Genomic DNA, 27,389 nt, shown 5'->3' with positions numbered 1-27,389 from the left:
AAACCAGGTAATCCTGCCAAAACAAGGCAGGAATTCTGAGGAGAGAACCCCTGTAATCCTGGTGAAACAGGGCAGGAATTCTGCATGGAGAAGCCATGTAGTCCTGCCAAAACAAGACAGGAATTTTGGGTGGAAAACCGATGTAATCCTGTGCTGGAAACAAGGCAGTAGTTCTGGGTACAGAAACCGTACAATCCTGGCAAAATAAGGCAGGAATTCTGGGCAGAGAAGCCATGTAATCCTGCTGAAATAGGGCAGGAATTCTGGGTAAAGAAACCGTGTAATCCTGCTGCAATGAAGCAGGAATTCTGAGGAGAGAAACCAGGTAATCCTGGTGAATCAAGGCAGGAATTCTGGGGGGAGAACCCGTGTAACCCTGCCTTGGTGTGCCAGTGTTCCTGACTGAGGCAGGGCTGTGGTTTAGACCCTTTGTGCCTTAATGATCCTCCAGCATCATCCCTTAGGGGCCCGGAGGGAGCTTGGCTGATCCTCATATCCCTGGTTTACCTCAGGGATAGATCCAGTTCAGGCTGCTTGTCTCTAAGAAATTAAATGTTGATGAAATCATGGAGTGGTTTGGGTTTGAAGAGACCTTAAATCCCATCCAGTCCCACCCCTGCCATGGGCAGGGACACCTTGCACTGTCCCAGGTTGCTCCAACCTGGCCTGGGACACTTCCAGGGATGGGGTGTGACAGGTGGGCTCTTTACTGGTGTCCCCCCTCTCATCTTCCCAGATTTGAGGTGCACTGGGGCTCCGAGGTCGTTGTTGCTGGTGCTGCTGGGAGTTTGGGAGCTTTGGCTGGGATTTCTCCCGGCTGCTGTGGTGTTCCTTCCACAGCCTTTCAGTTTGGTTGATGTCACCCCGCTGTCCCCTTCCCCACAAGGCGAGGAGAGTGAGGAATGTTGATGCTTTGTGGCAACACCGGAGGTTCCTAATCGCTTGTCTAATTTATCTCAGTTGAAGTTTTCGTTCGCAGCCACGTGCGGAGGAAAAAAAAGGGGCCAGTAGGCACATCTTGCCAAGGCATGAATTCCTCCTTATAAATTGTCCTAGAGCACCTCAGCCATCTGGGTAACCCAAAATAGATGCTGGTGCAGTGTGGAGAGAGGAACAGCGAGGAGTAGAGGAGTTCTATAATGTGCAGAACGTCACCTGGAGGATCGCTGCGAGATTGTTTATCAACCTCACAGAGTAAACAGACTCCGTGAATTTCATACTGGCTCCAGCTCGGGCTACACCACGACGTTGCTGTATTTACATAAATGGGATTAAAAGGGGAGGAAGAGCTGAATTTTTTAAGCACAGGAGGAGAGAACAAATCTGGTGTTGGTGTATGAGGGACTAAGTCTAAAGCTCCGTGAGTCACAGAGTGGTTTGGGGTATAAGGGACATTAAAGCTCATCCCATTCCACCCCTGCCGTGGGCAGGGACACCTCCCACTATGCCAGGCTGCTCCAAGCCCCATCCCACCAGAAGGATGCTCCAGCTTTTGCTTGAATTATGCCCCACACTGAAGCCTGTCCTCTTAGGAAGTGCTTTGCCTGCAGAGATGAAGCACAGTTGATCCTCCAAGAATGAAGGTTCTCCACCTTTTGTAAGACCTGTAACTACTTGCAAAACACCCAGGCTTTTCCAGCTGTGGAGAATGAATTCCCATTTTAACTTGCACAGGTGCAATATCCTCTTAAGCCAAGCCTAAATGTGAATTTTGGAGCGGGCTGACTCAGTGGTGTCAGAAACACACGCTCAGATCTCTGTCATTGCCCTGAGTCACTGGTGTTGAGGCTGGGCGAGAGTTTTGTGGTGATTTGTTGTGACGGGGCTCCCAGAGGCTGTAAAATCTCATTTAATCAGTCTGGTACCTCTGACCCAGCCAAGTGGCTGAAACAGAGCAGCCCCAGCCTCCACGGGAGGAAGCAAAGCTGCTCTGCAGGGGTTGTCGTCAAACTCAGAGCCTTGAAATTCCCAAGTGAAGCACCCAAGGGGATATAATGAAGCAAGATTCCACATCCAAGCTTTATGGCTTGGTCTTCACTATTAAAACTCAGGTTAGCCTCTGGATTAGCAGGAGTTTGAGGGAATGAGGCAGGAGCGAGTCATGCACCACACAGGCATTGAGCGTTTTGTGTTAATCTCCCTCTGAACACACAAATAAAGTCCCTATCTCTGAAATTCGCAGCCAAGTCTCTCTTCTATCAACCATCTTTATTGCACCAGCACTCAATTCTGAGCAGCTCGGGCATTTTTCATAAATAAAACATTTTTATTATTTGTCTCCATCTTCCAATACAAAAAAAAAAAAAAAAAAAAGCCAAGGAAAAAAAAGCCCCCTTCTTATTCTGTCATCCTTAAAAAATTTCTTTCAGATGAATTGTCATCCAGCTGTTTCTCACCCTATAAATCATAGGGGATTATTCGAGATGGAAATGTTCACTTTGGGGAAAACATGAAGTCCTTATAGGACTGTGGGGCTTTGATAAATAGCAGCTTTTCCTCACGCTACCAGGACAGGAAAACTGAATTCCCTTAAAATTTTGCATGGTTCTCACTGGCAGAGGAGTTGAGGTTTGTCCCTGCGGCTTCTCCAGGAATTTAACCCAGGAATTCAGTCAAGCTTCAGGGGATTGCATCAAACTTCCAAATTCCTTCCTTCTGTTCCTAATAATGGAGCTCTTAGGAGCCTTTATCCATTTCTGGGTGGGTTTTTTTTCCATTTTCTGGGAAGGTGATCCAGAGGGAAGGATGAGCTTTTCCTCTCTATCCCATAAGCCACTTATCCATAACTTGTAGGACAACGATTTGCTTCCTTAATTTGTTTTTTTTACGGATCAGAAAGCAGCTCTCAGTATTGTGCCCCGAGTCTGGAGGAGGAGTTCCACTCTCTCCTCACAAAATTTGTCTCTGCTTTATTCCCTGGGAGAGTGGAAAGTTTGAATGGTTGGGAAAACTGGGAAATGGAGGGAGGGAATCTCAGCCTTGGCTGCTACTTTAATGCAGTAGAAAATCTGAAGTACTTGAGTTATATTTAATTATTTTTATCCAGTGTTGCAGGAGCTCCTGTAAAACAACAGAAGGTTAAAGGCATTAATAAACACGGAATTTCTTCATTAATCTCTGGGATATTTGCAATTAGGAGGACATATTTTGGCTGTAAGCAAAGTCTGTTTCAGGTAAGTTACTTTTCCAGGCTGTAGTTGTGCAACACAGCCCCCAAAACTTGGGAATTAGCAGTGAAATCCCCTTGGAGGGCCATGAAACTCTGACCTGGAATTTCCTGAGTCGTGAGACCAAATTAAATCGTAAGAATAGAACCAAACCCTTTGCCCAAAGCTCAGAACTCTCTGAGATGAGGAGACTGCAAAGGAGGATCAGTTGGTTGTGTCTTACACCTCCAGCCTGAGAAATTCAGTCCAGAAAGCTGGACAGGAGGTCTGGACACGCTCCAGGGGTTTTGTCCGTCCTCAGATGCTTCAAGGAATGTGTCAGCCACAGAATCCCAGAGTGGTTTGAGTGGGAAGGGACCTTAAAGCCCATCCAGTGCCACCCCTGCCATGGGCAGGGACACCTCCCACTGTCCCAGGCTGCTCCAAGCCCCGTCCAGCCTGGCCTTGGGCACTTCCAGGGATCCAGGGGCAGCCCCAGCTGCTCTGGGCACCCTGTGCCAGGGCCTCACCCTCCTCACAGGGAGTAATTCCTTCCCAGTATCCCACCCAGATCTCCCCTTTTCCAGTTTGAAGCCATTCCCTGTGTCCTATCACTCCATCCCTTGTGAATAGTCCCTTTCCATCTTTCTTGTTGTCCCCCTCAGGTCCTGGAAGGCCACAGTTAGGTCCCCCCAGAGCCTCTCTTCTCCAGGCTGGACAAGCCCAGTTCTCCATGGCCCATGAGCTTCCATTTCAGCAGGAGGAGGACCCTGGACTGGGTGTTAGAGAAAAGTGGGATAGCAGCCCCTGGCATGGCACATGGCAATTCCTGAGTGGAAAAGGCCATTCCAGCAGTTTCCAGTCCTGGAGTGGGCATCACCACAGAGCAAATACTGCAGTGCTGCCCCTCCGAAGCCCCCGGGTTCCTGTGGGACCTTGCAGCGGGATCGAACGATTGGGTGTTCCTTCACGACACATCCACGTGCCTGCAATGGTCACCTGCTCCAGATCCCAGTTCTTGGCGGTTCCCTCCTCCAAGCACCCATTTAAATTCCACTTTGCTCCTGCCATGTTCAATAATTTAATGTGTTATCAATTTCCTCTTCTTAGCTGGAGGGAATGACTGATGCTCTGTGCACACACTATGGGCACATCTATGGTTCATAAACAGCTAAAGTTAGGAAATTCTAAATTGTAAATGTATCTAATTATCTCTAATCATAGGCTCACTGTAATTAGTGGGATGCTGGCTCCCCTCTATTTTTAAAGAACAGAGATATTCTCTGTAATAAAAACCTCAACAGATTTGTGCCGTGGGTATGAAAATAGAACATTGTTAGACTATTTTTGAGTACAGAAACAACTTTCTGCTCCGTTTTCTCAAAGGGATTCCTGTCTGGTGGCTTCACAGGCTGCAGCCTTCCCCTTCTGTTCCTCCATGGCTTCATCTGGAAAATTCTCAGTTTCCTCATCTGTGAAGTTATTTTTTTGGAAGATGAACTATCAGTTAACACTTCCATGTCCCAAGCAGGATGGGCCAGGTTTGCAGGATGTTCTGTTGGGACTTTCAGAACTGGACACGTGTTAATTCTTGTTCATTGTGAGCTGGATTTGTCAATTTTACGTTTTCTATTTCGGGAGCACACAGTAAATATTATCCTATTAATGCAAAGAGCATCCTTCCCTCTCTCCCCATTATTTGTCCTGCGAAACATGATTTGGCATAAATTTTTCTGTGCTAAATTCAGCTTTTCTTTGTGAAGATCAGCTGTTTACAGTAGCTTCCCTATAACACTTTAATTTTCAATTTTGCTCCTTTGAATGCCGCTTTCTCTTCTTCCTGTAAATATTTTGATGTGTCTGTGGTTGTTTTCCTTTAAATGTTGTGGGGAAGCAAATGCAGCAGCTGCTTAGGGTGCTTCAGAATTTGAAGTAGTCGGATTTCATGGGACACACTTGTCCCAAAGAAAATTGGTTGTGGTGGAAAAAAAGCAGGAATGATTCGCCTCATTAGAGGGAGAATGTACCTCGTGCCTCGGGCTTTGTTTCAACAGGTGAAACACCTCGGGAAAGGTGCAGGATCATGGAGTGGTTTGGATGGGAAAGGATCTTAAATTAGCTCATCTCATCCCACCCCGTACCACGGGCAGGGACGCCTTCCCCTATCCCAGGTTGCTCCAAGCCCTGTCCAGCCCAGCCTTGGACACTTGCAGGGATGGGGCAGCCACAGATTGCCTGTGCCAGGGCTTCCCCACGCTCACAGGGAAGGGTTTCCTCCCCAAATCCGCCGTACAAAGGTGTGCAGCACCTGGAATTTGGGGACGCTGCTGTTGTCCATTCGGAGGAATTAGAGCAGAGTTTTGGCGGGGCTGAGGGACAAGTGGGAAACAGAAAAGCGGGATAATAGCTGCGGGGAATGTGGCATTCCAGCCCGGCTCCGGCTGCGGGTGGCAGTGCAGAGCAGGATTTGTGTCCCGGTGGGCGCTCGCACGGCAGACAGGATTTCTGTGTTTAGTGAGAGGTGATTTCGCAAGGTGAGACGCGAAGTGAGTGCTCGGGGTTAAAGACGGGCTGGGAAGCAGCGCATCCCTCGCTGGGGATGTTGCGATCGGAGAAGTTGGGGATGGCAGGGGTGGTTTGTGCTCATCACGATTGTCCGTTCCGTGAATAAACGCAGAAATTTTTTCCTAATTTATTTTGGAGAGAGTTCAACCCTAAACCTCCGTGCTTTTTTTGCGACGCAAACCTACCCGGGAGGAACCCCTGGATTTGAAATCGCTGTGAGCCGATTGCCCGGCAATAAAGTGGGATTGTGGCTCCTCAATGCCTTTTTTATGCCTGTGGATCGTCGCTGGTGCATGCAGGGCTCTTGGCTCAGCCTCTGCCCTGCGGGTGTGCAGCAGCCCCTTGCCAGTTCAGCTGGGTGCAATATTGGGCTGGGGGGCATCGCTGGCTGGGGAGGGGACACCGAGCGCATGGAGCTGTGGCCCCCCGTCCCCGGAGCTTTCCCCGGGGGAGCTGTGCCTTCGCACAATCGGGGCTGTTTGAATTGATGCTGCAGTTTACACAGACATAAAGCAACTCTTTCATGTGCCAGCCCTGGTTGCCTTGGCTCTTGGCAGCGGCTCCCGGTGTAGGCAGTGCGAGGATTGAAAAGCAGAGGGGACGGAGGGAGAGGGAGAGAGAAGGAGGATTGATCCCAGGGTGGAGGGACAGAGCGGCGAGCCCTCGATATAATTTGTTTTTTAGCTGTCAAATAAGCTCATTCAAGGCAACCGGAACACGGCCGAAGAAGGGGGTTTTGCAGCAAGAAGCTGCAGCAAATGCAAAGCCGGGGGAGCCGGAGGAGCAGGGGGATGGGTGGCCAGGGGAGCCCCCGATGTGGCCCCGGCACGGCCGGGGGCAGCGGCCCGGGCCCGGTGTGGGCACCGGGGGCAGCGGCCCGGCCGCGCCTCCCTCGCACCCCGGGGGGAGCGGGGGAAACAGGGATGGACGGGGGGAAGAGGGGGATGACAGCGCTGGAGAGGGGGATGTCAGGCTGGCAAACACCCCCTGTTCCACAGGGCTGTGGGAGAGGGGCAGCTCCGAGCCTGTCACGAACGTGAAGTCGGTGCTTGCCGAGGAGGGAGGAGGGGGAGGATGCTCGAGCGTTCCAGAGTGCCTTTTTCTTCGTTATTTATTTATTTCCTTAAGCTCTGGTGTCGTGTTCGAGTTGTTTTCCTTGTCCCTGGCTCTGAGCATCATTAGCAAGATAATGAAGTTCCCGAATGTGGCGTTAAGTGGCTGCATTCCCATTCCTCCCTCCCTTTTCCCCATCTTGCCTGCAGCTACCAGGGACCGGCGTACCGGGAGATGTTAAAACAAAAACAAGGGGAGGTGGTGCTGGTGGTGCTGGTGGTGCTGGTGGGGGAGAAATGGGGCTCTGCCAGCCCTGCCAAGGGCAGGAGCTGCCTGTTGGCTCCCAGCTCCAGGATGCCTCTGGACCAGTCCCACCAGTATCAGGGGACCGCTCTGTTGCTGGGAGCCGTGCTGCGAGGACAGATAGGGAAAAGCGCGGGGGGGGGAGGAGGGGGTGTCTGTCATGACCTGTGTTTGTAACAAAATTTGCTTCATCACAAAAATTGTGTCAATAGCATCAAGTTGTTGGGGGGGGGGGGGCGGTGTGAGAAAAACAGCGATGTGTGTGAGAGAGAGAGAGAGAAATGGGGGCTGGGGGGCTCGTTCCTTATCAGGAAACCTGTAGTGTCAAAAATAAACACCCTGCTGGAGCCCAGTCTGTGTGGGGTTTGGTGCTGGTGGGAGGCTGGTGCCGGGTTGGGGGGTTGGGGGGGGCACCCCCAAGGCAGCTCCGTGTGGAGGCTGCACAGCATCCCCCTGCCACAACACCCCATCGAGAGAGGGAACAAAGCTCCGGGAACGATTAATCAAGTGGCTTAATAAAAAAAAGTATAAATCCCTGAGGGCTGCGTGGTGCTGGTGGTGCTGCTGCCGAGGAGCTGGCTCTGAGACAGCCACCGGGAGGGACGCGCCAGCCCTCCCCTGCTCTCCTCTCTTCTCCTCTCCTCGCCTTCCCTCTCCTCGCCTCTCCTCTCCTCTCCCCGAGCTGCTGCCACACTTGGTTCATTCCAGCTGCAGAAGCTCAGAGCCTTCCATGCGGTGGGATTTTTTTTTTTTTTTTCTCTCCTGGGCTGAAAAAATTAAGGGGAAAAAAAAAATAATAAAAATCACAAGCCTGACCCGCTTCCCCCCCCACCTCCCCCCTCCTCCTTCCTTTCTCCTCTTCATCCAGCCGAGCCGAGGACCATCCCAATCACCAAGGGGAAGGAAAAAAGGGGGAAAAACCCAACAGCAGCGACCGGCAGACCCCCAGCACGCCCCGTTCCTGCCGCTGCCCTTTGACATGCAACCTTCCTTGGGATGGGACCAGCCGGGATGCAGCTGCAGCTTCGGAAGGCACTGGTGGAAATTGGGGATCGTGGCTCTCATGACGGCGGAGGGGAGCGCCTGGAGCCGGGCGCTGCTGCTCTCGCTGGGGCTGCTGGCTGGATCGGCGATGGGTGAGTGTCGTGGGCAACTTCTGCACGAGCATTTCTTTTCCATCCCCAGCTGCGGGGATGAAAGGAGCGGCGTTGTCCCCCCGCATGGGAAAGGGGGTGCGGGGCGTGTGGCACTGGGGTGACGGCACTGGGGTGGGTGGCCATGGGGTGATGGCACTGGGGTGATGGCACTGGGGTGTCGGCACACGCTGCCCTGGCGTCTTGGGCACGGCACCGGGGGTGTTTGATTCAGACCTTTGGAGCTGCATCCTTCGGGAGCAACAATTTTTTAAGCGCTGGGGTGTGATAAAGGGTGGCTTTCTATGATCTCATTCCCCTTCCCCGGTGGGTCAGGTTTGGGCACAGGCGCTGGTGATGTGCAGGATGACTGTGAAAAATGCCAGCACTGCTTTCCCCTCTGTCTTTCCCTGGCACGTTAATTCAGGATTTCACTACCCTGCTGCTTGCCCACAGCTGATAAAACAGATTTTTGGATGCCTTGCATGAAGATGGAAGCACTTTCCTCCTTTTCCTCCTGCCTTCCCAGTTGAATATCTCTTATATATGAGCTCCTTGGCCTCAGCATCCTGGTTTTTATGAAATATGCATGTTTGGGCTTGAAAGCTGAGGAAGGCTCGAATTTGGGGGCAGTTTGCTTGTGTCTCCTACCTCATTTCCGCAGCTGCCCTTGTAGCCAAAGCAGATCCAGGGACTGAAGTTTATTTCTGGTGTAAACAGCAAATATTTAGGGACTGTCCTTCTGTGTGTGTAGGAGGGGGAAGAGTGGGAGAGCCGAGTGCTGGCAGTGGCTGCTCTCCACACTGTGCAGTGCCCCGATTTCCAAGAGTTTCCAAGTAACGTTGTCTTGTCTGCTGTATCCTAGGCTGGAGGAATGCCTGTTTGGGTGTTGATGTCTATGAAAGCTCCTTGGCTTTGGGGGGGGGGAACTTTATCTGGAATGCAACACTAATTTTATTATGTAAGGCAGGTTTCCTTTCAGGGGCTCAGGATGAGGATTAACTGCTCCTCCTGAGCACTCTGGCAGTGGAGCTGAACAGTTTTGCTGACTGGGAGGATCTGTTAGGAAAGGCTGTAAACCCACCCAAACGACCTACAGGTCCTAATAAAGGCTGGATATTTATTCTGGTGGCTATTTTTCATTTCTTCAGTGTGAACATTCAGCCTGTGCACTGAGGAAAACCATTCCAGCAGCTTCTGCTGAGCTTTCCTCATACGAGCAGACTGATGGAGAGATACCTAAATCTCAGATTTACTCTATCAGGGGCTTACAGCTTTTTTTCTTCTTCTGAGCTGTCTGTGGCTTATTCATACTGGATCTTCCAGGCTTCACTCTGTACCTTGCTGAGCATTTAATCCTGTCTTCTCAGGCCCCTGGTCCCTCCTGTCTGCATTTAGAGCTCTCTGTTCTGGATCCTTCAGCCAGAGGTTGATGCTCTGGGTTGTTTTGCTTTGTGAGCAAAAGACCTGCGAAAGCTTTTTAGATCTCAGATGTTTTTTTTATCTGCATGAGTGCCAGAGGCATTGATCAGTAATCTCTTTCGATTCTGAAACCCCAGACATGATGGTTTTGTGGAAGCAGGATGCCAACTTTGGCGTCAGTGTCTGGTGCTGGGTACGCAGGGACGCACACGGAGGGAGGGGAGGCACCCGCCCTTTGCAGGCTCCGCGGTGGGTTTGGGGTGTAATCCCGGGAAATCAGTTCAGCCTGGGCTGAATCCTGAACCGCTGTGGAACAAAGTTCCAAGAGCTCCAAGCTCTCCCGTTGCCGGCGGTGTGTAGGGAGCAGTAGCCAGGAGTTCCCATAGTGTGGCAGCAGAGCCGTGTGTGTGGAGCTGTCAGCGAGGAGTTCGACATAAAAAGGGGAGAAACGCTGCTCCCATCACATCAGCTGGGCCGTGTCTGCAGTCCTGCTGCCCAAAAATGGCCTTCTAAAAACTGGCACAGGGCGTGTGGTGCCTTCGGGTGCTGCTGTGTCCGAGGGCAGGATAACGGAGCTTCCCTTGGGAAAGGACGGAGCTGGAACGGGAGGGAAGGTGCTGCTTGGGGATGGGAAGTTTACTGTAGGTATGGAAGGGGGAGAGGAAGTGGTTTGTGTGGTTCCCCCTTTCAGTTTTAGGGGTGCAGTGATGGTTTCACAGGGGTAGGGTGGGCAGAGGGCACTGGATTTGCCTTTGGCTGTGGTTGATGGTGGCCCCTGCCCGGCCTCTCGAGTGTGATGGTTCTGGAATTCTGGGTATGGATTGTCAATCAGGTGGGCACAGCAGCGCTGCTCACTCCTTTCTGCTCCTGTCTGGGGAATCAGCTGTGCTCCAGCACTGAAAGGTGCATTTGGGGCTTGTGTAGGCCCCGTGTGTGTGGATAAACACAGATAAAACACATTTTAATGGCCTATTATAAAAGGGTCTTGACACCATTATTTACAAACTGTGCCTTATTAGTCAGCACCTTGCGTGGTACTGGGTTAAGGGAGGATGCACCAGCTTGAAACACCATCTCATCAATTTAGACCTCTGTAATTTTCTTTTTTCTCAATGGAAAGTAGTTTTTGCCAGACTTCTCTTCTGAAGAGTGGAGGAGCAGGAAGCTGTTTATGAATTTTGTTTATGAATTTAAGATGTGGGCAGGAACAGAGGACAGGGGAGGTTTCATTGCAGAGATCTCAACCTGCACTGATAATTCCAATCCCCTGAGGGACCACGAGGGGTTAAAGAACATTCCCTGTTGTCCCACGTTTTTAATCAGGTGTGGACCAGTATTAGAAATATGAGGAGAAGGTTCAGTAGGAGGTGCAGTCAGTAAATCTGGTGGTTCTGGATCAAACTTAAATTAAAGACCTGAGCTGGAGACCTGCTCTGTCCAGATGCACGCTGAGAACACGGAATGGGATGTAGGAAAAACAAACCAGGTTCCTGTTTTAAAGAGCACAGCTTCCAGCCGTGTGTAAGGCTGGTTCATACCCTCGGTGTGCTTCTCATCTCAGCATCCTGTTGAAATGATGGCCCCTTCAGTTCCTGTTAGGGATGTTTTGGATCCATCCATGAGCCATCCTTGCTTGTGGAAGGTGATGTTGTGTGGTCCTGCTGCAGGTAAATGTAGCTTAGAGAGCACAAGTGCATCCATCCGAGGTGGTTTAGGGGAATTCTCCTCAGAAAGTCCCGTAACTGAAATATGATTCCACTGAGGCTGTTGTTCAGACAAAGTCTCGAGGCTCTTGGTGAGAAAAGAGGAGCTCGTGAGGGACCACGAGTTGTGGGAGCAGAGGGGTCTCTGATGAGCTGCAGGGGAGCCACCTGCCCAGCTCCCATTAATCAGCACCCAGGCCTAACGAGCTTTCCTGAGCCCAGAGCTCAGGGGAGGGGGCTGCACCACCACAGGGTGCATTTATGCTGTAAATCATCCCTTTATTTTGTTCTCTTGTCTTAAATCCTCACTTGGGAGTTCCCAATGAGGAACATCCACATCCAGCACATTTCCCCATGGAAGTGTGTGCCCTGAGCTGTGGCCAGAACTCTGCTGCAAGCTTGGGATGTTTGGCTCACAATTCAGGGAATCACAGAACCATTTGGATTGGAAAAGACCTTTAAGGTCACAGAATCCATCGTTAACCCAGCACTGCCCATGCCACCTTCTGCCTTCCCATTCCTGGCAGATTTCCCTGTGCTGGAAGTTGTTCCTTGCCTGTCCCTCTGGCGTTTTTTCGCTGTGGCTGCTGAGTGCAGCTGAAGAACATCTAAACCCCACTTGCTCCCCACTGAGCTGCGCCCGTCCCTCGGATGCCTCCCGGGGAAATGCCGGATCCCGCTGCTGCCGGCTCCCAGCTGCGCCAGCTGCAGGGAGCACAGGGGGCTGTTTGCTCCTCTGCTGCTGCCTCCCCCTCGTCAGGACATCAGGATGGGTGCGGGGAGTGGGATCCAGGCAGTCTGCCCCGGATCCCGTGGATGGATTTGGGCTCCAGGTGTGGCAGAGCTGTTTAGGAGACGTCAGTGCTGTAGGGGATGTGTGTTCCTATCAAAACTGAGTTTTCCTCCCTGCTTCGCATCTAGGGAATGGTTCCTCATCCCCCCAGGCTGCTGTCAGCCACTTCACCAGCGCTCCAGGGATTTCCAGCCGTGGAATTACTGCGTGGTGTTGCTGCCCTTCTCCGGTTTCCGAGAGCCCAGCTGGTTGGGAAATGCCAAATTTCACAGCTGTGTTTCTGTTCCTGCTGCTGCCCCCCGACTCCTGCCAGAATTTGGCCTGGATCTTGACCAGAGGAAATTGTTATGATAATGTTGAGGGTTAGTTGGGGGCAAGGTCAGGCAGCCTTAACTGGTTTTGAGCCCCCAGCATTGCAAGAAAAGTCTTTTTAACTCCATTTTTATCAGGAGTATCCTGAGACACAGGGCTGGAGTAATTTTTCATGGGCCTTAACAAAGCTCTGTTTAGCTGAGTGGATTTTACATAATACTTCTTTACTCTCCTCCATGTTTCTAGGCATTGGGAGATGCAGAAACACCATGAATAGGCCTAAATTTAAAATAGGCTTTTTTTTTCTAACAGAAGATAGAGCAAATTCAAATGGAAGGGGAGAGATAAGACTTTAAGGGCTACAAAAAAAGGAATGATTAAGTAGTAAAGATTCTGTACTGCTGGAATTGTTGAGTGCAGCATTGAGCTGTCTTCTTGACGTACACAGCAGCCAGCAGTGTCAGAGGTGGTGGAATCCTGTTGATTGGCTCTAAATCCAGTGAGGAATGATGGGAAGGGAAAAGGCATCAGGCTTTAAGAGGAGTTTAAACCAGGTGAGGCTTCTTGCTCCACCTGGGAAGAGGTGGGAACCATCCATCCTGCCTGGTAACTGAGGATTTATGGTCCAGCTCAGCGCTTTAATTTTCACTGCTCGTTGAAATGTTTCCCTGAAGTCAGTTTAGTGAGAGCTCCAGTGTGTGCAGTTCATCCTTGTCCTGGAGCTACTGCAGGGCAGGAGCCCAGGTGAGGCTCTGATCCCACCCAGTGTCTCTGCAACCTCTGAGAGCAGAGACGGATTCCTAACAAATGACTCAACCTGATCTCCCGAGGTTTCTCCCAGCCCAAACCACTCCATGGAATAACTCATTGCTTCACGGAGTGACCTGCACGGGGTTGTTTGGGGAGTTCAGGGCAGAGCAGAAAACGTTGGCAGCTCAGCCTTAACCACGACACGGCTTTTCCTGGTTTATTCCTCAGTTGTCCACCAAGGAACGTGAGGCTCCTTGCTGTGAGGTGATTTCAGTGTGATGCCTGAAGTGGCCACTTAAAAACAGAGACTGGACAGGAGTAAGGGAATAAAGGCAGGGATTTGTTTGAAAGGCCTTCAGAGGTACCCCTGGGAGCCAGAGGCCACTGCCGAGATGGGCCCCAAGGTGGATGGCAGGGCACGAGTTCTTCACACTTTTATAGGTTTGGTTCATTTGCATAGCAGGGTGAATTCTCCAATTAAAGCTTCAGTTAATAAGGTAATTCCCCTCAGCTTGCCCCCCTTTAGAGGCTCTTTGGTTTATACTTTTTGGGCCTAGGACGGTCTGGGTGTCCCTGGAGAGCAGGCCCGGAGAGGCTTTGTTCTGTCTGCCCAGCACAGAGAGCAGAAGTGAACAGGCCACAAGAAACTTCAGAGTGACACACTGGGCAGTGCAGGATTTGGAAAATAGAGAAGTTAAAACCTAAGGCATCCAGTGCAACTCCAAGGTTATTTCCTGCTCCGTGGAGAAGCCACTTCTATGGCTTTTGGTGGAGTTGGGATATGGAGATGAACCCAGTGATAGTAGCAGCCACAGTTTGGTGTTTACACAGCATTTCTGGGGAGTGAAGTACAGTGCAATTATGGAAATGGATGTTCTCTGCTTGCAACAAACAGGATGCTGTGCAGGGATCTGCAAAATCTCTGTGCTGCCTCCATGCTCTGCAGTGGCAGCCAGGGCTGGTGGTGGTTAATGTGTAATTGGGACAATCCCATTGATTAAAGGAATCAAATCAACTCTGTTTCAGTGTCTTGGCCCCATGGAAACTGCAGGGAGCTTGGATGGAAATGATTTTACACCTCCCTTGCATGAAAGTGGATGAGAGTTTTTGGGGTGGGTTGTGTGGTGTTTCTTCTTTCTTCCCAGTGTCAGGTGCATTCCTTGACTCAGCTCTTCACAATAATTTCCTGTCCTTCCAAGGCACAAACATCACCTGTGGGAATAAACTCCCTGGTTTTGAGTGCACACCATGGTTTGTTGGATGGAAAGAGAACTGGGGGCTGTGTCAGAGTCCTGCTGGTGCTGGTGATTCCCAAGGGGTCAGAAAAATCGTGGAGTAAGGAGATGTGATGCTCTGACTTCCACTGGGAGAGGATTTTGTAACCATGAGGCCTGGAGCAGCTGTGGCTGCCAGGGAGGTGTGAGATAGGAGAGTAATTAAAAAAAATCAAATCCTGCCCCATTGTTGACTGCAGAAATCTGCTGGGAAATGAACCTGTGGCCTGCATTGGGGGAATGAAGGTTTGTAGAGGGTTGAAGGAAGTGGAGCAGGGTGCAGAAACACCCGTGCAGCCTGTGGTGTTGGTGTGTGACAGTGTGGTGTGATTATCAGCAGTGTCATTACCTGTCCAGTGAGGTGTAAACACTCAGAATCCTGGAATCCCTGAGGTTGGAAAAGCCCTCCAAGGCCATCAAGTCCGACCTGTGCCCAGTCCTCACCTTGTCCCCAGTCCAGAGCACTGAGTGCCACATCCAGGCCTTCCGTGGACACCTCCAGGGATGGGCACTCCAAACCTCCCTGGGCAGTTCCAATGCCTGACCAGCCTTTCCCTGCAGAAATTCCTCCTGGATGCACCTGGAGGTGGCCCTTGTGTGGCAGAGGGAGCAGTCTAAACTATCAACAAGTATTGTGTGTAATGCTAGAGTGTTGGAGGACTGTGGAAGAGGTGGAAATCGCAGCCCAGAGGGCCTTTCTTCCAGTGTTGCTGGAATTCTGCTTGTCAAGCCAGCTTTGGCTTAGGACAACACGTGAGAAAGGCCACCAGTGTCACCAGAGCCAGCTTTGTTTGTGTGGGCACCACCTGGCCAGGGCTGGAGCTGCAGCCAAGTCCTCACTAAAGAAATTCTCAAACCCTTGCTGGCGTTTTAGCTTCTTCCTTTGTTAATCCTGAGTGTCCTCGGAAGGCATCTCCTCTTTCCATCCGACCAGAAGGAAATCTACAGCTTCCCATTTCCTGCTGGTGAATGTTATCCCCTTCCCTCCTCGTAAAAAGGCATTTCTACTCCTGTTTCATTCCTGGGCAGAGCAGGGGGTGCCCCAGGAGGTGCAGGGAAGGTGGGAGGCAGAGGCAGGAGCAGGAAGGCCTGGCCAAGGTCACCCAGCAGGGCGTCAGCAGAGCCAGGAGCAGCCTGGATGTCGCTCCTGCGTCATCCCACACTGAGTGCCAGCACAGGAATGTGATGCTGCTGCTCCTGAGGTGGTTTTTGAGAAGCCTTCCTGCTGCAGATGAGGTGTGTGCAAAGGCATTTCACAGTGGTTACACTGGAACAGAACAATTCCTCTGTCCATTTATCAAAATGTCTGCGATTCCCGTTTCAAGACAGATAAAACAACAGTGAATATCAAATAAAGGTGTCTTTGTCCAGAACACTTGAAAACAAAAGGAAGGGAAGGTTTGTTCCTCTGACCTCTGGAATGTGAAGTCTGTTCTGTCCTGGTGAAATGGCTTTATTTGGGTTTCATCCACCTGCCTTGGGGCCTCCTACATTTCTTTCAGTGTAGAATTTTACCTGTTCCTCACTTGTCACTTCCGTGTAGACCAAGGCACGGTCACAGCCTGATAATCTCGGCCCCAGCTGCATCAGAAGGTGCAAGAAGGGCTGGAATAGCCAAGAAAGATGAGTTAATCACAGGCAGAGAATTAACCACAACTGGGGATTTGCTGCTTCAGTGCTCTCCTGTTATTTGCACACTCCCCTGACTCGCAGGAGTTGTTAGAGCCCAGTTCCTGCTGCTTCCCGTGGCTGTGGGCACTGGGGAGTCCTTCAGAGCCTCACTCACTCTGCTTCCCTTCCCCATCCCTAAAACAGGGATAAATAGAATTTGCAAAATGATTTACAGATTTATTCTGCAGGGAGAGATCTTGGGATGTGTGCGAGGAGCTTTCAGCAGGTACAAATTGCACGAGGTTGATTAACTGCACAACTTTTACATGCTCTTGGTTCTCTCCCTTGATTGCGTGGAGTGAATTCAACCATTTCATGTACAATTTGGGATTAATTGTGAATGACATTTTGAGGTGAAAGTTGTCTGTCTGCTACTGAACTTCAAGTAATATTGTCAGAAAAAGTCAGAAATGAAATCTCATGCAGTTTCTGTTGCAGGAAGGATTTGCACAGCTCCTGTAATTTGTACAGAATTGCCTCCACAGTTTTTATATGTTTAGATCCATGTTTTATGCAAAGACTGCAGCTTTTAAAAGCAAAGTGTACTCCCTAGAGATGGGAAGGTAGGAGATTTGCACTGAGAATTTGCCAGAAGCATCAGGGAATTGGATCCCAGAGTTCAGCAAAGCAGGATATTTGCAGAGGATGGTCTGGACCTTCTGATTTTAACCTGCCACAGACTCTGCCTTTGAAGCAGTTGCTTAAATTATGTGAGCTCCAGCTTCTTGTCTATGGAGGGGAAAAATAGTGCTGTACTAATAATATTATCTAATTAATTAAGAAGATGAATGCCTGCAGGATGGCAGAGATCAAATGGAGAACTTGTTTCCTTGTTACGGTTCCTGTTATTTATCAGCAGTTTATCAATATTTTGTTCAGTTAATTTAGTGAAAGCAGAGTTTGAAATAAGAATTTTTTTTTTTTGGTGGTATTTATGTCGTTGCTTTTGGAGTCGGATGGCCTGAGGTGGAGTTTATTCCCTGAAAAATCAGGAGTGGGATTTTAGGCACAGAAAGTTTGTTGAGGAGCTTTGCAGTGGGGAATGATGTGTTGGGGTGTAGTGGCTTACACAGGGTCACATCTTATCCCCATTCCTCCCTCTCCATGTCTTTAAATCCATTAATCCCAGCAGGATTCTGCCCTCCTCTCCCTGCTGCTGGCAAAGGAGGCTTTGCACCTTGCAGAGGCTGTGGGGAGCTGTTAAAGTCAGGGGTACAGAAAATTGCAGCTCATTTCTCCTGTGACAAAGGCACAATTCAATGTTCCTTTCCCCTTTATCCACCAAATAATAACACCTAGAAAAACACATTTCCTCCCGGAAAGGGGAGGAAAATATCCCATCCTGCAGAAGGATAATGGAGCTGATGCTTTTCCAAAGGCGATGCCATTTTTAAAGATGCTCCTTGCATTCCACAGCATATTGTTTATATCCCTCTATTGTTGTTTTGTCTCCATTAGGGAAAGGTCAGGCACGGATCCTGGACACTGGGCATCTGTCAGCAGCATTCCCGAGGGGCTGGCATTAAAGTTAAGCACCACTCAGGCTGTTAATATTAAAATAACACCTTATTTTAAAGTAATGAAGGGTTTTAGAGTATTGAAGTGTTTTAGAATAATGAAGGGTTTGAAGGATGGGGAGTTTGTCCCTCATTGTGTGGGGACTTTCTTCCAGTGTGGGGCCTTTCTTCGCAGTGTTGGGTTCAGCACAGCCTCTGGAGGCAGCAGCCAGACCAGAAGGACAATCTGCCCTCTCTGAGGGCTCCACTTCCCTCTCTGCAGGCTCTGGTGTCCTGTCCTGCAGATCCTGCAGCTCTTCAAAGCTGGTAAACCAGCTGCATTGGAATGTCTCTACTTTGGTAGGTGCTTGAATGAAAGTCGGTTTTGAAAGCCCCATCATAGCTCCTGTGCTGAGGGAACAAGGTGTGGAATTGTCCCTACACAGTCGGGAGAGCCCAGAGATAAAGCCCAGGGTGGGTTTTGAGTGAGGTTCTTTGGACTTGATAAAAAAGGAGGAAATGCTTCCCTGTGAGGGTGGGGAGGAGCTGGGATGGAATTCCCAGAGCAGCTGGGGCTGCCCCTCGATCCTTGGCAGTGCCCAAGGCCAGGTTGGACGAGGCTTGGAGCAGCCTGGGACAGTGGGAGATGTCCCTGCCCGTGCCAGGGGTGGCACTGGATGAGCTTTAAGGTCCTTCCCACCCAAACCATTCCAGGATCCTGTGGCTGATGCTACCCTGGTGTCTCACAGGCCCAGGGCCCTTCTCCAGAGGCACAGGCAGGGCTGGGTTCTGATCCTGGGCAAGATTTAAGGTATAAAAAGCCAACCCTGCGAGGTCTCTGCTGTTGTCACCTCTTGGTAAACACCTGGACGTCTTCCTGCTGAATTAACTAATTTTATTTAAAAAGAGCAAGTTCATTTCACTGAATTTAAAATACCAGCTCTGGGGAGGCTCTGTCATTTGTTCCTCCTGGGAGCACTTCCCAATCTTAAATTAGAGAACAAGTAATGACCTTTTTGTGCCCAGGAGTCCAATGCTGAGGGCCCTTACAGGGAGTTTTTTGCCTTTTTTCCCATGAAATGCAGTTAACAAATGAGACTTTTGACAAAAAATCCCGAATTTGAACGAACAAGTCGATTCAATTCACCCCCCGTTAGCTCCTTGATTGAGAGCTATGTAGATTGAAGAAGAAAGGTATTGATCTGCTTTGGGGATTGAAAACTAAGATGAAGTGGAATATGTCTGTGGGTGAAAATGAGGTTTTAAATGGATGGAGGAAGTGAGAGAAAAATAAAACACAATGTAATGTTAATGGAAGGGAGTTCTGGGTTTCTCTGGTGGTTGCACAGATGTGGAGAGGTCACAGGATGCAGAAACTGTACAAGTCGTGGAAAATCGGTGCCTGGCACAAGAATTCTTCTAGACTGGGTCAGAACAGGACAGAAAAGTTTGGTTTTGTGCTATCAGAGCATCCATCAGTTACCAAGATGATGTTTGGACAGAGGGACATTGCTTGTTGAACAGAGCTCACAGCTTTCAGTGCCCACAGATGATCTTTAACATCTCTTCCAAACCATTCCATGATTCTCTGAAATAATAATCGAGGTTTTGCCATTGTAAACGTGAAATTCGTCTCTAAATGGACTGAAAAATTCAGTATAATTGAAATGTTTCACTCTTTCTTCAGATAATCTGGTAGGAGCCTTTTGTAGCTGTTGTTGTTTGGGGCATGTGACGGGCTTGGGTTTTTTTTGGCTCATTGGGTGAAGTGAATTATTAACTTTTATTTATTAACTTTTCTCTGTACCGTCAACTCCAGGTGACTTTCATTGATTGCTCAAGGTGACAAGGAGGCATTAGGTAATAAATATCAAGTGCTGCAATACTTAAAGGAAGTGAATATGAAAGTGCTGTTAACGGAATCAAGTAAAAATTGGATTTATATCCTAACAAAAATTCCCAGGAGAAATTGCTTTCTGTTTGGCTCTTTTTGTAATTCAAATCCAATCACACAAGTGTGAGCTGTTGTAATACAATTGCCTGGCAGAGAGGTTTGTTGGAAGATCTCAGAGCACTTGTAAACAGACAGAACATTTCACTTTGCAGAGCGTGGGGAGATGAGAATTGTGGTGCACGAGTGAAGAGCTTTTAATAAGTGGCGTCTCTGCTTGTTCCGAGTGATATTTTTGATTTATTTCAGCTCTGGAGGTGTAAGATGCTGGGGATGGCAGTGGGTAAAGTGGTTTCTTCTGTTTTAGCTTCTCTGGGCCCCTGTTCCGAGCCCTGGGGACTAAAAAGGGTCTGTGGCCTCCCTGCAAGCACCAGAAGGGGACTTGTGTAACTCCTGGGCTTTTAGGGAGTAAAAAACGCATGAAAATACAACCTGGGTAATTAATTGATGTGTAAAATCTAAGTTAGAATCCCAAACATGGTGGGGAGGGGAAAAAACCCCTTGGAACCCCCTCAGAGCTTAGCAGAGGTTTATTTGTGAAGGAGCTCTCCCCACTGTGCTCTCCTTAAACCATCAGCTCTCCATCAGGGAAATGATGGAATTGCTGATATTGGGAGAATTCCAAGGGCTGAGGGCTTGTAGATTATTAGGGAGATGGGATTTGGAGCCCAAGATCTCCCTTAGGCCATGAGGGAACATTGAACTTGACAGGTGGACACAGAGCTTCAGTGGCAAATGGAATCGAGCTGGTTTCAGGTGTTCTGTGGTGACAAGGTTTGGTGACAAGGGCAGTCCAATAATGAAAGATTTTCATGAGGAATTCTTTAATTTTGGCTCCACTGGGACTTGGGATGGATTTCACCTTGAACCTGACTTCACCTTCTTCAATTTTTATTTTCTTTTTTGAGATAATCCTAACACCCAAGATGAAAATGCCTTTGAGCCCACTGGATAAACCATTTAAATGCAAATATTATTTTACTGCAAAATAATTGAAATACAAATTGAAAAATCTGTTTCGGTGATAATAATTAGCACCTTGTAAATGAGACAGTAAAAATGCTGCTCGTGAGTAGAGTCCATTTGCAGATGCTGGGAAGAAAGTTTGTCATCAAATTAGCTTGTGTTTTCTGAGTTTAATTCCAGTTGGGGGTTGAGATGATCTGGGTCATTTTTACAGATGTCTGTCAGTGGAGGTGAGAAAAAATGAAATCTTCGCTGTGTTCCTCTTACAGAGAAAATAAAAGTAAAATTTTCAGAAGGTTTTGAATCAGGCTGAACATTTTCATTGAGGCTCGGACTCCCAGGGCAAGATTTTCAAGGCTATTTAGATGCCTAAATAAGTGGAGACTTGTCCAGGGAGGGTTTGTAAGGGAAATGTGGCTGCACATGGGGTTGGGAATGTTCCAGAGCATCTCTCTGCAGTTCTTGGGTTATAAAATATTTGTAAACCTGGGGCTCTGAAAAGCCTGGGGCCTTTTGAAAAGGATTTGTGAACTTGGGTTGGGTTTTGTGGCGTTTGTCACAAAGGGGTCACCTGGTGGCTTGACACCTTCTCGTGATTCCAGGGTCAGTCAAGGCCTCCCAGCGTCCATCTCAGTGCCTTAACCGTGCCTTAAACCATAATTTTTTCGAGGATAACTCTTGCTTTGCCAGGCAAAGTGCAGAGAGAGGAGCTTTGAGGTCCCTTCCCAGCCAAAGCATTCAGCGATTCTGTGATGGAATCCAAGGGCACTGCAGGAACTGAGAGGCCATGGAGGGGAGTGCTGGGAATTCCCGGCGGGGCTGTTCCTCACGCCAGAATCTGCATTAATTGGTTAATGCCTGTGGAGTGCTCTGGAGATGGAAGCAGCTCCATAAGTGCCCGGGTTTATTATTCTACTGACAATGGCTGTGGAGAGGAGTGGCAGCACTGAGGGAACAGTCAAAATTGATTAAGAGACAATTCTGAAAGGGAAAGTTTTGAGGGAAGGAAATTACATCCCTGAAGAGGCCATTCTGGCTGAATATTGGGATAACTGTGGTGCTTCTGGAGCTGAGCAAGTGATCTCAAGTGATGGCTGGTGTGCCCAGGGTTCCTGTTTCCAGCAGGGGTGGTGCAGCTGTGGACTTCCTGCAGATAATTGGTTAATGAGTGGCTGCTGGAAGTGTGGGGAAGCATTGGGAAACCCAGTTGTTTAGGTTTGTTTGGAATGTGAAAGCCACAGAGTTTGAAACAGAACTTGTGAAATCCAAGAGCAATCTGGAAGAATCCTGGGATTTTCTGGGTTGTGAATCATGAAAGCTTCAGTGTGTGTGTAGGCAACTCCAAAGGGTTTTCCAGCAGAGATGAGGAAGAGCTGATAAAAGTCTTCATGAGGCATTGAGGAGCCTTGGTAGGAAGGATTGAAGTGGTCTGATGTCCTTGGCACAGGAAGAATTCTGACCGGGATGGGTTGAGGGTGATCAGAGGTGTATCCTAGAGGAGTGAAAGCACAGCTCTTACTTGTCCTGGAAAACAGGAAGGAGATCAAATTATCCTCCATAAATACACCCAGGCCAGGTAAAACAGACTGGGGAGAACTGTTCAAAGGAAAATGTTGGTGTGGAAAGAAATGGCCCCAAGCTGTGGCTTTATCCTGAATTTCCACTGTTGCTGTTTAAGAACTTCCTGCACATCCTGGGGGTGGGTGATTTGTGGCATCTGGATAGAATCCTTCATCCCAAACACGTGGATGAGCTGCTCTGCTCCTGTGTCCTGGACACACCTGCAGCCACTGGCTTTGCTCAAAACACTCCTGTCAGGCTCATTTCTGTTGCTGAGCTGCCCTGGGCTGAATTCAGGTTCAAATTCAGGTTCGAATTCAGGCTCAGATTGGGTGTTTAAGGCTGGTGGAGAGGAGTGATCGCTCTGGGCTGGGTGCAGCAGTTCTTTCCTTGTGTGTCTGGCTGCTTCTTCCACACCACTTCCCAGGGCCTCAGCAGGGAGCCCCAAACAGCTGGAGCTGCTGAAATCCAGAGGCAGGAATGTTGTAAAGGAAATAATCTGGGACTTGATGAACGTGGCGGACGCTGGTTTGTGTGCAATAGCACCAAACTCTGTCACTGACGGCTCAGCAGACACAGAAATTTCTGTGTGTTTACAGTCCCTCTCCTTTCCCTCTCCCAAGGCCTGTCAGGAAGCGCTGGAGCTGCTCCCTGTGTGCCTGTGCTTAGCAACTGAGCCTGGCAACATCAGGGCACCAGCGGCGGTGCTGCGGCCCCGGCTGCCTCTGGAATTGTAATTTGGGATGAACCATCCTGCTGCCGCTTTTCCAGGGCTTCCAAAGCCTGGAGCTTCGTTCCCTGTCCTTCAGGCTTCCTTGAATACGCCCAGCCAGCTTTCCTGCCACTGCCCTGCACAAACCAGGCTAGCTGGGAGTGAAACCCTGTCAGGGCGTGTGAAGTTTTTCCAGGAGTTTTCTGGCTCAGTCACGTTGCCCTGTGCTCGGGGTGAATTCTGTAGATGTGAAGAGCTCCCGTGACACAGCTCCATGATTTTACCTAAATCCGAGGCTGCTGCAGTGCCACAGGGGCCAGACTTGACTTGTGGAACATCTGTACCAGGAAATGGATTTGCTGCTCTGAGAAGTGGAGAGGGCAGAAACCAGGGATTGTGTTTAAAATCTTATCAACTCTGGCTGCTTAATTAGATTTTTAAAGTGCTTAAAGCACTGGTCTCTTTCTGGGGCATTCAGGCTTTTTGTTTGCTTGGGGTTTTTCAGGATATGAATGTCTGAACTCCTTCAGCTGAGGTGCCCTAGAGCCCTGTGGAGGTCAGTGGGCCTGGCAGAACGAATGCCCCTCGTTCTCATGCAAAGGGCACGGAATAAAGTCACTTTTGTCACAGGACAGACACGCATGTGGTTAGTGAGACAGGGTACAAGAAGAGGAATTGGCTGGTTTGCTGGGCCTGCAGAAAGCTCGGGGTGGGTGTTGGGCTCTGTGCAATCCTGAACGTGTCTGGATATTTATCCCGGGCAGATCAAAGAGTCTCTGTCGTGCTGAGGGCTCTGAGAGCACTGTCAGTGCCAGACTCCTGCCTGCTGCCTCACCATGCTCCTCTCCCCTCCTGTCACTGGGGAAGCAAATCGAGCATAAATCTCTGGCGGTGAGCTGGGGTGGTCCCTTCACGCCGAGGGACGGGCAGGGACAGCTGCTGTGACCCTGCTGTCTCTGCATTTGCAGTTCACACCAGGCAGGGCAGCGAGTGTGAGCTCCTCTCGGGGCACTGACGGCGCTGCTGCTCCCTGTGCTGCCATTCCCGGTGTCCCAGTGCTCTGCAGAGATCTGATCCCAGCAGGGAACAGCTGTGCCAGCTCCGTGCTGTGCCCAGGCTGCAGCCAGGGACGCTGCTCTGGTGCCACTGCCAGGCTGAGGCTCCCCTGCTGCTGGCAGGGACTGTCCCACTGAGGCTTTGCAGCTCTGGGTGTGATTCCATGACACTGTGGTTGCAGAAAGCCTGCAGGAATTACAGGCTGGGCTCTGGATGACTCCACATCCTCCTGCACTCCCTGTCAGTGGCCATGGGAAGGGCTGCTGTGGAAGTGGAGCTCAGCAGGGTGTGTTCCATGAGACCAGTGCAGCTCCTCTCCCGGGTGTTTCTCCCTGAGCTTTGAGGATGTTCCCTTCAGGATTTATCATCACCCTTTGGCAAAGAGAGCACAGCCTGGAGGTGTGGGGGGTGTGAGATGTTCCTGATTCTGTTTGTGGCCAGTGCTAACTGCAAATGCTTTGGGTGGCACCACAGCCCTGGGATTTATGTGGTGCTCAGTCCATGGAGTGGAGTGGGAAGCGGTAGATCTTCAGCTGGGATAAGGAATCCTCTGGAATCCTGCCCTCTGGTACTTGGCAAGGACAAAGAGATGGCAATGGGGCAAATCTTCACTGGTGACTGAGCAGGTGACTCTCAGGTCACTTAAAGAAGGGTCAGTGTGGGGTGTTCGGCTTTGCTGATAGGAGTCCTGTGCCTTGTTCACTGCTGAAAGGTTCAGGGGCTTCCCTTTCCCTTTCCCTTTCCCTTTCCCTTTCCCTTTTCTCTTCTCCTTCCCCTTGTCTTTCTCCTTCCCTTTCTCCTTTCCCTTTCCCCTTTCTTTTTCCCGTTCCCCTTCCCCTTTCCCTTTCCCTTTTCTTTTTCCCTTTCCCTTCCTCTTCCCTTTCTCCTTCCCTTTCTCCTTCCCCTTCCCCTTCCCTTTCTCCTTCCCCTTCCCTTTCTCCTTCCCCTTCCCCTTTTCCTTTTCCTTTTCTCTTTCTCTTTCCCTTCCCCTTCCCCTTTTCTCTTTCCCTTCCCCTTCCCCTTCTCCTTCCCCTTCCACTTCCCCTTCCCCTTCCCTTTCCCTTTCCCTTCCCCTTCCCCTGTTGATGCTGTAATCAGTAATTGAAACTCCTCACCAGTATTGACCAAGCAAAGTTTTCTTTGTTGTGCACGTTTCCAACGTTTCCTGACGTTAAATCCATTGCCGTTGGATCAGCTGGTAGATGGAGCAGTGTTTGTGTCTCCACCTGGAGTCAGTGCAAATCAAATGCACAATTTTTGCAGGTGGCTGACTGGAAATGGTCAGGAAAATGTGTGTTCATTAATGTGCCTTGCTAAACCAGACTTTAGACTTTGGTACTGCTGATACTAAAACTGATGTGTTACGAGAGATTTTCTAAACGCTTCTTAGAACAACTCCAGAGGAATTTTTCAGTATTTTCCACTATTAGTCCTGAAGCCCTCCTGCCTCCTCTTCCAGCAGGAGGGAATCCATCTCCCTTTCCTCTCACTGTGTGCGAGTCTCCCCTCCTAAACACTTGTCCTGTTGTCTCACCTGCTCTGATTCCGTTTGGATTGGGAGCTCTGCAGATGGCAAAGTGCTCCATCAATCTGCTGGAGTGATTGGGAATGGTACAGCGAGCACCTGGTGGGAGCCAGCGATTGATTAGATAACAATCTTTGTTTAAAAAAACAGGGATGAGGGCCGGGAAGGCTGAATCCCTTCTGTTCCCAGGTCATTCCAGGGCAGGGATGGCACAGGGGACGCTCAGGTCATTGTGCCACGCTCGCCCTCCCTGAGCTGCCTTCAGCTGGGGTGGAGTTGATTCCACCAGAACAGGTGGAGCCCAAAGTCATGGAATAAATGAATCCAACAGACTTTCTGTGGACTTTTCATGGATGTTTTGCAGGGGTGCTCCACAGACTGTGTGAATGATATCTGCTGTTACAACAAAACTTGGGAAGGGGAGCGGTGCGAATGGAGTTGTGCTGGATAATGTGGGATCTGGGCATGGAATAAGGGGCAGGACGTGCAGCTTCGGGCTGGGGCAGAGTTAATGTTCCTCCCTGCTCTGGGGCTGTGTTTTGGGTTTGTGCCGAACACGGGGTTGATAACACAGAGGTGTTTTGTTAGTGCTGAGCTTGCCCAGAGCCAAGGCCTTTCCTGCCCCTCATACGGCCGTGCTGGGGAGGGATTTGGGAGTGTGTGGGAGGCTGGGAGGAGACCTGGCAGGGACAGGTGACCCCAAGTGACCAATGGGGTATCCCAGAGCATGTGACATAAATGGATGGACGAAGGCGAAAGGAGGGGACATTTGGAATTGACGGTGTTTCTCTGCTCCATGTGAAGGGGTCCTGCTCTCCTGGAGGTGCTGAGCACCTGCCTGCCCACGGGAAGCAGGGAATGAATTCCTGGGTTTGCTTTGCTTGCGTGCACGGCTTTTGCTTTCCCTATTAAGCTGTTTATTTCAGCCCACGCGTTTTCTGGCTTTTACCCTTCCGTTCTCTCCCTGTTCCTGCTGTGGGGGGATGAGGGAGCAGCTGTGGGGGGATTGGGGTGACACTGTGAGGACAGGAGTTCTGGAGCCCCAAGGGGAAATCTGGCAGCTGCTTTTAGGACCAGCGACTACTCCAGCAATTCCCAGCATAACCCAGGGCAGCCTTTCCTTCCCAGTCCCTCCCAGCAGCTGGAGTCTCTGGCCTGTCAGGGTGCTGCTGTGTGCTGGTGAGACAGGACATGTGTGCAGTGTCATGTTCCTGGGCTGTCACATTCCTCCCTGGAAGGGGTTTTGCTGTTACCTGGAGCTGGACGTTTCCTGGGTGTTTTCGCTGCCGCTGTCAGAGCTGCTCAGAGCTCGGTGTTGGAGGGATGTGCTCTCCACAGGCTCGGCCATGGATTACAAACCCAAAGGATGATAAAGCTGGAAGGACTTTCTTCAAAGAGGGCTGGAGGAGAGGAGGGAGTGTGCCAGTGGAGGTGACAGGTGGCATCCCAACATCGGGGTGAGGCAGAATGAACGTCCACCCCAGTGTCCAGCTGGGATTGGACTCAGTGTCCAGTTTTTGATTTGGCACTTCAGGACAGATGTGGCACAGCTGGGCAGAGTCCAGAACCCCACCAGGGGGTCAGAACCATCACTGAAGAGGGAAGCATTGAACAGATTGGGCTCATTTATTCTGTAGTGGTGCTTTCCCACATTTTTGCGTGTGTAGATTCAGCATTCCCGGTGTTAGGTGCCTTTCTGTCTCTGTAGGTGCTCATGGCATTTCTAGAGAGCTGAAAAAGCCTCATGTCTGTTCTCTTTCCCTTTCCTGCCTTTCACATATTCCCAGAGGCTTCACGAGCTGCAGGGTGAACATCCCCTGTCTGGGGAGAATGAACCTTTCTCTGAGGCCACGTGGGGAGGAGAAAATACCATGGTCTGAAGGAATAACGGGACGGATCTGACATGGAGGAAAGGCAGAGCTGGGGTGATTTTGTCCAGGCTTTTCCTAATCTGAAACACAAAGGTGTCATCTGGAAGACACACTGGGAATGCTGTGG

At 50.0% G+C, this 27,389-nt stretch overlaps 1 protein-coding gene across 5 annotated transcripts in view; it reads left to right on the top strand.

Moving 5' to 3' along the window:
- Positions 1–27,389, top strand: part of CSMD2 (CUB and Sushi multiple domains 2) — a 338,283-nt gene that overhangs the window by 22,575 nt on the left and 288,319 nt on the right. Inside the window, exons 1-2 of one of the 5 annotated variants that reach the window (XM_042015478.1) lie at positions 7,622–7,802; positions 7,936–8,203. In XM_042015478.1, coding sequence (XP_041871412.1) covers positions 8,047–8,203 — 157 coding nt within the window. In that variant the 5' untranslated portion in view covers positions 7,622–7,802; positions 7,936–8,046. Of the gene's footprint in view, positions 1–7,621; positions 7,803–7,866; positions 8,204–25,942; positions 26,215–27,389 lie in introns of those variants that run through there. The other 4 variants (XM_042015482.1, XM_042015480.1, XM_042015479.1 and 1 more) reach the window with 4 other exon arrangements.

Source organism: Corvus kubaryi, unplaced genomic scaffold, assembly GCF_017639235.1.
Source record: "Corvus kubaryi isolate FWS band 111438036 unplaced genomic scaffold, C.kubaryi_AGA036_p1.0 split3-37304, whole genome shotgun sequence".
Taxonomy (NCBI): domain Eukaryota; kingdom Metazoa; phylum Chordata; class Aves; order Passeriformes; family Corvidae; genus Corvus; species Corvus kubaryi.
This window is presented reverse-complemented; position numbering and strand designations above follow the sequence as displayed.